At 48.8% G+C, this 9,069-nt stretch overlaps 1 protein-coding gene across 1 annotated transcript in view; it reads left to right on the top strand.

The window, feature by feature from the left end:
- Window positions 1-3,436: 3,436 nt before the first annotated feature.
- Window positions 3,437-9,069, top strand: part of ghrhrl (growth hormone releasing hormone receptor, like) — a 71,661-nt gene continuing 66,028 nt past the window's right edge. The window contains exons 1-2 of the mRNA XM_043690845.1: window positions 3,437-3,618; window positions 8,664-8,769. Coding sequence (XP_043546780.1) covers window positions 3,565-3,618; window positions 8,664-8,769 — 160 coding nt within the window. The 5' untranslated portion in view covers window positions 3,437-3,564. The remainder of the gene's footprint in view (window positions 3,619-8,663; window positions 8,770-9,069) is intronic.

Here is a 9,069-nt window from a genome sequence, read left to right as displayed (position 1 = left end):
GTGTCAAGCTCCTGGGAGTGGTCACCCACAACAAGCTTTCTTGGACTCTTCATGTGGACGCACTGGTTACAAAGGCCCAACAACGTCTCTTCTTCCTCAGGCAGCTGAGGAAATTTGGCGTGACGGCGAATACCCTTGCCAACTTTTATAGGTGCACCATCGAGAGCATTCTGCCTGGATCTATCACAACCTGGTGTGGCAACTGTACCATTCAAGGTCGGAGGCGGTTACAGAGAGTGGTGAACTCGGCCCGGACAATCACAAAGGCCAACCTCCCATCTATAGAATCCATCTACCAGGCCCACTGTCAAGGAAAGGCCGTCAGCGTTCTCAAAGATCCATCCCACCCTGGCAATGTTTTTCTACAACCTCTACCATCGGGGAGAAGGTACAGAATGGTAGTGAAGAAGGCGTTTGGTATGCTTTCCTTTATTGGTCAGAGTATTGAGTACAGGGGTTGGGAGGTCATGTTGCGGCTGTACAGGACATTGGTTAGGCCACTTTTGGAATATTGCGTGCAATTCTGGTCTCCTTCCTATTGGAAAGATGTGAAACTTGAAAAGGTTCAGAAAAGATTTATAAGGACGTTCCCAAAGTTGGAGGATTTGAGCTATAGGGAGATGTTGAACAGGCTGGGGCTGTTTTCCCTGGAGCATCGGAAGCTGAGGGGTGGCCTTATAGAAGTTCGTAAAATCATGCGGGGCATGGATTGGGTAAATAGGCGAGGTCTTTTCCCTGGGGTGTGGGAGTGCAGAACTAGAGGGCATAGGTTTAGGGTGAGAGGGAAAAGATATAAAAGGGATAACCTTTTCTCACAGAGGGTGGTACGTGTATGGAATGAGTCGCCAGAGGAAGTGGTGGAGGCTGGTACAATTGCAACATTTAAAAGGCATTTGGATGGGTATATGAAGGGTTTGGAGGATATGGGCCAAGTGCTGGCAAATGGGACTAGATTGGGTTGGGATATCTGGTCAGCATGGACAGGTTGGACCGAAGGATCTGTTTCCATGCTGTACATTTCTAGGACTGTATTTGGAGTTGGGAGAGTGATCAGCTGATACCACTGAAGGATGGACTAGTCTAGGTACGGATGGTCTTTTTATTCATATGCAGGATCAGTGCATTGTTGGCCAGGCTCTAATTACCCAGAGGGCAGTTATAAGCCAACCCCATTGCTGTGGGTCTGGAGTCACATGTAGGCCAGACCAGGTAAGAAAGGCAATTTCCTTCCCTAAAGGACGTCAGTGAACGGGACATGCTTTTCTGGCAATCGATTCATAAATCATCATCATCCTAACTCCTGATTTTGATTGCGTATGAGTTCCCAGATTGGGGCTGTTTACCTGGGCCAATCAGGGAACTCTGGCTGACAGGTACAAACAGGAGTGTCAGGGGCTCTCCTCACTCCAGGGACTGGCTCTGAGGTAGCTAGGTCAGAGTGCACGCACTGTGCACGTGTAAATAAAGGGTGACTTGGTCATGGGATACTGGCCTCTGTGGAGTTATTTTGAAGAATGTATGTTTCCGTGACAGGTTTGTGACCTCAGGACATCCCAGTTGGTTTTACAGTCAATGAAGTACCCTTTCGAACTGTTGGAATGCCAGGAAACATGACAGCCAATCAATGCACAGGAAGATCCCACAATGTGATAATGGATCTTCGTAAGATGCCAACGGAGGGTCCTTACTGACTCGACCGGCCGAATGGCCTCTTTCTTTGATCAATTATGAAAAGTTTTGGATATTAAAGGAATCAAGTGTGGGTAGTGCAGGTCAAAACAGTTGAGTTAGATGATCAGCCAGGTTCTTATTAAGTCGGGCTTGGGGTGAATTGTCTACTCCTACTATTTCCTATGTTTTCAAAGACTTCCTTCATCAAGTAATTATAATTTTAAAAGACATTTGGATAAGTACATGAATAGGAAAGGGTTTGGAGGGATATGAGCCAGGAGGAGGCAGGTGGGACTAGATTAGTTTGGGATTATGGGCTGGTTGGGCTGAAGTGTCTGTTTCTGTGCTGTATGATGCTATGACTTTATGACCAAGATCATCTGATTTGAGATTGGTGAATAAATATGCAGCAAGTCGCCCTGCTTTTATTGGCTGTGTTAAAAATCACACTTTACCAGATTATCATCCAACAGGCTTATTTGGATGTGCAGGTTTTTGGAGCGCTGCTCCTTCGTCAGGTAGCTAGTGAGCAGCACTCTGAAAGCTAGTGCTTCCAAATAAACCTGTTGGACTATAATGTGTGATTTTTAACTTTGTCCACCCCAGTCCAACAATAGCATCTCCACAACATTTCTTGGCAGCAGCAGCTTTGAGATAGGTGTGAGATGGAGGACAGCGCCTCTGACTGTGTAGCCCTCCCTCAGCACAGCACTGAGAGCGTCAGCTGAGGTTGTGGCTGGCGTGGGCTTTAATCACACTGAGCTGCTGATTCCAGCTGGAGCCATTGACCAGAAGCTTGCTTTGGCTACAACAGCAGAGACATCAAAGCATTATAACATTCCCTCAGGAATGAGGCAGGGAGCGAGGGTGGGAATCATGAAATCATAGAGGCCTATAGCACAGAAAAAGGCCCGTCCATCAAATAAAAAGATTGTACTATTCCAATCCCTTTTTCCAAGAGTCACGTAGACTCAAAAGATTAGCCTGCTCCCTTTCTCTCCGTGGACGCTGCTTGACCTGCTCTGAGGGTGGCAGGGGCTCAGTGGTTCGCACTGCTGCCTCACGGCGCCTGGGACCCCAGTTCGATTCCAGCCTCGGGCGACTGTCTGTGTAAAGTTTGCACATTCTCCCTGTGTCTGCGTGGGTTTCCTCTGGTTTCCTCCCACAAACCAAAGATGTGCAGGTCAGGGTGGATTGACCATGGGAAATTGCCCATAGTGTTCAGGGACATGCAGGTTAGTTGGAGGGTAATAGGGGAGGGGAATGGGTCTGGGTGGGATACTCTTCGGAGGGTTGGTGTGGACTTGTTGGGCTGAAGGGCCTATTCCCACACTGTAAGGATTCTCTGAACTCCAACGTTAGTAGTTTTCAGTACAGATTCCAAGGTCTGTAACAACTTGCTCTGTATCAGTATCGCAATTACATATGAGAACCTAATTGCACATCTAAACACTCCTTAAATGTTATGGAGGTATTCTGCCTCTTCCAGCCTGATCGGCAGACGAGGAGTGAAAGCAGGTAAACGTAACGACAAAGGAAAGCAAAAGATTAACGTGGTCAGGTGTCAGAGCATTAACAATATCCTTAAGTAAATGATCATCAGAAAGTGGCGTGATTTATGATTAAGCCAAACGCTGATTGCCTATATCAAAAGATATTTCCCCCTCCATTGACATTTTCTTTTTGTTAACTCATCACTCACCACTGGCCAAAGGTTAAGGCCACCCATTTTGCTGGTTTTATTGTTCCCCGTGTTATCGGCTGACACAGGATTATGACAGCTCACAATCCCAGCTGCAGAGGAAGGCTGGGGCTAGGACAGACACAGTGCTCACCACGCAATGCCATGGACCTGATGGAAGGGGGCTAGTGGGACATCAGCTTGCTCCTGAGATGAAGACCCTCCTGTGGGGCTGCACCTTGTGCGTGGTCCTTCATGCGGTTTCTGTGAGTATTCTCGCCCACCAATACAGTGTCGGTTTCTCACACACACACCTCGCAGAGCAGCTAAACCAGAGTTTGAGGGACCTGCTGTGGGGAGAAAGAGGCGAGAAAGGTTTTTTTTTAAACCTGTAAATCTTTTCTTCTTTTCAAAAAGCAATATCGGGGGAGGAGGGGGAAACCTATTGTTCAAGAAATAAAAACACCTGGCTTTGCAAAGGACAAACATTGATAAAAGTTTATCAGTTGGCTGAAGAGATTGATTTTACCCTGTCCATCATTGTCTAGGAACTTTTGATCAGCCTGACTACCTGAAGTCAAAGGAGACTGAAGGGACTTTAGGCACAAGTTTCACAAGAAGATAAAGTTAGTCTGCAAAGGAAGGCAGGACCTAGAAACTCTCGCTCTTCAGAGTGATGAGGAAGAAATGGACTGTGATGTTTTATTTTTACTTTGTGGTGAATAGAAAGTGAGACTCCGGGGACAGGCAGATCGATAGATCATTTCGGGGGGAGGTTGTTACTGCGTGTTGGGTGATTTTAGTCGCCTGACAGTTTGTGGGGCTCTGTTGTTCCCACTTTGGACCAACACCAAAGCATTGCAGGTGCTGATGGCTCATGTCTCGACACAAAATCGCGATATTGCTCTGACGAGGAGGGAGGCCATTTGGCCCACTCTGGTCCTATCACCTGGAGCCACTGTCCTGCCTTTCCCATAAGCCTTCACGCTGTTTCTATCCAAGTAATTACCTAACGCCCCTCAGGAAAGCCTCCGTTGAACCACGTTTCGAGGCAGTGCCTTCCAGACACTAGTTACTCGCTGGGTGAAAGGAGACAATCCCCCCCCACCTCCCCCCGTCGCCCTTGCTTCTCTTGCACATCACTTTAAATGCATGCCCTCTCGTTCCTGTTCCTTTCATGAATGACAACAGCTTCTCCTGATTACAATGGAAGTGAAGTTGGAAAAGCACAGCAGGTCAGACAGCATCTGAGGAGCAGGTGGGTCAATGTCTCGGCCTGAGACCCTTCATCAGGTCTGACAAAGGGTGTTGGCCCGAAATGTTGCCTTTCCTGCTCCTTGGCTGCTGTGCTATTCCAGCTCCACATCTATTGGTTCTGGCTTTCAGAACCTGCAGTCCTTACGTTCTCCCGATTGAACCTGCCTGGCCCCCTCATGGTTTTCAACACCTCCTCTCAGCCTTATTCCTTCCGGGGAGATCACCCCCCCGATCTCTTCCATCTGTTATTAACCACAGGCTGTGAGATCCTGGTGAGACCTTCCTCGGACCTGTTTAGGGCCTGCCTTAGATTATCCAGGCCCCTACACCGAATCACAGCGCTGTCACTAGGCTGGAGGAGGCCATTAGGCCCATCATGTCGGCCCCAGCTCTCCATACAGACCCTGCTGAGTACCTCACTCAAACGAATCTATTCTGGCAATTGATGTATCTGGGCCTACTACTTAACCGTGTTGAGGGAGGGGAGAGGATGGGAGGAAGGGCAGTTGGGGGAGGCAGGGGAAGGAGGGAGGGGAGCATGTTGGGGAGTGTAAATTGCTCTGAAAGCAGCCGAACGGAGAGAGCGGTGCACAGAGATAGGAGGGTGGTCTGGGAGAGTATCACTGAGGCAGGAGGGTGATCTGGGAGGGTATCACTGAGGCAGCAGGAGGGTGATCTGGGAGGGTATCACTGAGGCAGGAGGGTGGTCTGGGAGAGTATCACTGAGGCAGGAGGGTGATCTGGGAGGGTATCACTGAGGCAGGAGGGTGGTCTGGGAGGGTATCACTGAGGCAGGAGGGTGATCTGGGAGGGTATCACTGAGGCAGGAGGGTGATCTGGGAGGGTATCACTGAGGCAGGAGGGTGATCTGGGAGGGGCTGTGGGAGGTTGTATGGGGGTTCCTCGGGATCACATGCCAGACGGATGTGGGGGCCACACCCTGGGCCTGGCAAGTGTGGTAGGGATACCCCTCTGAGGGTTCTTAGTTGGGGGCAGGTGGGAGAGGGTGGAGGTTGCCTCAATGTCCCTCCCCCACTTCCCAATCCACATTGTAAACATCCCAAGGAGCTAATTTTGAGGAAAAGAGGTGATCCATCTTCGGGTATCCATGAAAGCATTTAAAACCCAGTTTCGGTGCTGTCCTGCCATATACTTGGACGGTGAGGACCCCTCTATGCTGCCCATGAAAGCCTTTGATTGGATGAATCACCAATACCGGGGACTGGGCGGATAACGCTCCTGCTGAACGTTTATTGGTGTTTTCCCCTAGTTCGGGATCACTGCTCCCCCTGTTGGAGGGTACCTGTGAAGGCAGGAGTCACGAACACTGCGATGCCTCCCCATAAAGACCAGCCAGAAAGCTCACTGGATCGGGTCCCAATCAGGCCCCCAGGGGAGGAGGGGGAGGGTCAGCACTGCGGAAACTCCCCCTCGTTAACGCCGTGGGGAATGGGTTCAGAACCCACCATGAGAGATGGTGAAATTCACTTAGAAAGGGAAGAAAATCTGGGATCTAATGGTGACCAGGTAGCCATTGTTAGTTTGAAAAAAAAACCTCATCTGGTTCATAATGTCCTTTCGGGAAGGAAACTGTCATCCTCACCTGGTCTGAGACAAAACCAAACTGTAGATGCTGGAACCCAAAGAAGACAGGCAGGTGGCTGGAGGAACACAGCAAGCCAGGCAGCCTCAGGAGGTGTAACCCTTCTTCAGGACTGAGGGTGGGTGTCGGGGGGAGCTGCAGGTAAAGGGGGTGGCAGAGGCAGGTGGTGAAGTGGGGATGGGCGACGACAGGTAGAGGGTACAACCTGGTTGGTCAATGGGAGGATGGAATCCGGCTGGTGGCAGTGGAAGGGAGGGGGAGGGGCTGGGAATGGAGTTGGGGGATGGGGAGGGAGGTTATGTGAAATTGGAGAACTCAGTGTCGAGTCCTCCGGGCTGGAGGCTGCCCAGGGGGTTGATGAGGTGTTGTTCCTCCAACAGGGGCTGTGGTTTGTTGTGGCAATGGAGGAGGCCAAGGATGGTCATGTGGGAAAGGGAGTGGGAAGGGAAATTGAAATGAGCGGTGACTGGGAGGTCAGGTCAGTCCCTATGGATCCTTACCTGGTCTGGCCTACATGTGACTCCCAATCCATGGCAATGTGGTTACCCTCTGGACAATTAGGGATAGGCAATAAATGCTGGCGATGCCCATGGCCCTTAAATGAATGACTAAAACTCCTTGAGGCCATTTATTCCCTTATTTCCACCTCCTCCCATCTTCTTTGCTGACTCTCTGCCTTTCTCCACTGCCTCTCCATCATGGGCAGGTTTCGTTTTTAACTTATTAATGGGATGAGAGCATTAGACAATAGACAATAGACAATAGGTGTAGGAGTAGGCCATGAAGTGCCCCTCCCTAATTGTCTGGAGGGCAGTTGAGAATTAACCACAATTCATGTGGTTGAATTTGCCTGGGTCCTTTTGTATCTAGATGAGAGTGATGCTGGAAAAGCACAGCAGGTCAGGCAGCATCTGAGGAGCCGGAAAACCAACCTTTTGGGCAAAAGCCCTTGTATCTAACTGATTGCATTCAGGATATCATTCGCGACGGCTTCTCTTCCCACTCCACTATCTCTGTCAGCCACCCTCTGCCACCACCAAGGATTAAGCCTTTGATTCTTCCTTGTGGTCAGTTCTGGTCACCTCATTCTAGGAAGGATGTAGATGCTTTAGCGAGGGTGCAGAGGAGATTTACCAGGATGCTGCCTGGATTGGGGGGCTTGTCTTATGAAGAGAGGTTGAATGCGCTAGGGCTTTTCACACTGGAGAGACAAAAGCAGGGAGGTGACTTGATAGAGGTGTAGCAGGTAATGAGAGGCACAGATAGAGTACATAGCCAGAGACTTTTCCCCAGGGCAGAAATGGCTGTCATGAGGGGTCATAGTTTAAGGTGATTGGAGGAAGGTTTAGGGGAGATGTCAGAGGTAGGTTCTTTACACCGAGAGTGGTGGGTGTGTGGTAGTGATAGTAGAGTCAGAGACATTAAGCAACTGCTGGATAAGCATATGGACGGCAGTAAATTGAGGGGAGTGTTGGTTAGGTTGACCTTAGATTAAGATAACCGCTCGGCACAGCATTGTGGGCTGAAGGGCCTGTGCTGTGCTGCACTGTTCTATGTTTCTCTTATACTGCTCCTCAATAGCATCTTCTAAAAACACGGAGCCATGTTTCACCGGAATGTCGATGTCGATATCTCCCAGTTGTCCCTCACCAATAGCTCCCTCTCAGCCTCTGCTCTGTGGCAGCGTTATCCAGCTGCTCATCCCACATCTCATCACAACCTGGAAAATCCTTCGAGACCCTGATCTGAAGAAGGGTCACTCTCAATTCTCCAATTTCAAATTTCATGTTGGTCTCGCTCTTTGTATACCTCCTCTGCAGCAGTAAGATTGTATTCCTCGCTCGGTTCTATCACCCTGTGATCTCTGTGTGTTATAAACTGCCTGTACCGCATACAGAACAAAACCTTTCACTGTACTTAGGTACATGTGACAATAATAAATCAAATCAAAAGCAGATTCAAATGGCCTAATCCTGCTCCTATCCTCGATATTTCTGAGGGAAAGGATACTGTCCTTTGAGTATGATTTGGAGATGCCGGTGTTGGACTGGGGTATACAAAGTTAAAAATCACACAACACCAGGTTATAGTCCAACAGGTTTAATTGGAAGCACTAGCTTTCGGAGTGACGCTCCTTCATCAGGTGAATAGCTTTGAATAGCTCTGTTAAATACGCTGAAAATGCAGCAACAGGTAAATTTTGAGAGTTGGTTTATCAGAGAGATGAGGTTTCAAATGAGACAGATGGTCTTTGTTCCTTCAAGAATAGCTCATGCAGGAATTCTCACAGGCAGGGAATAAAACTTTCGGTGGTTTGTCAATAAGAGGGATTCAGGCTGACTGTGACAAGCTGTGGTTAAACAAGTCAGGTCAATGAACGAGACGGAATAGCAGCACTGCGTGGTTTCTGGACGCGAGTCGAGCTGACTGTAATTGTCTCACCTCGTTTAGGTAATCGGGAGATTGCATCCGGAATGTGAAATTCTAACTGAGATAAAGAGAGATGAAGAGCAATGTTTGCAAAGTATTAAAGAGAACAGCAACGCTTCAGGCCAGGGTAAGCAGCTCACATTTCTGAAGTTAATCAGGATTTAATTTGTTAGGATCGATGTGTGTAAACATCGCAACACTGCTCCCAATTTTTCTGTTCAAACCAATTCAGCATTCAGAACCCATGCCTCCACTTCCTGAGCACAGGCTTTAAGCCAGAAGATCAATCAGGCTTTGTTTTCAAAGATGTTTTACACAATCTCAAACAGACCAATCCAAAGCTGAAAATGCTCAGCATCGGCGTTGCAGAGACACCAGGGTTTCAGACTTAACACCACCTTCTTCAGGAGCTTTAATAGGGGTACAC

Source organism: Chiloscyllium plagiosum, chromosome 5 (assembly GCF_004010195.1).
Source record: "Chiloscyllium plagiosum isolate BGI_BamShark_2017 chromosome 5, ASM401019v2, whole genome shotgun sequence".
Classification (NCBI taxonomy): Eukaryota; Metazoa; Chordata; class Chondrichthyes; order Orectolobiformes; family Hemiscylliidae; genus Chiloscyllium; species Chiloscyllium plagiosum.
The sequence above is the reverse complement of the archived record's forward strand: the minus strand, read 5'-3'. Positions and strand labels throughout refer to the sequence as shown.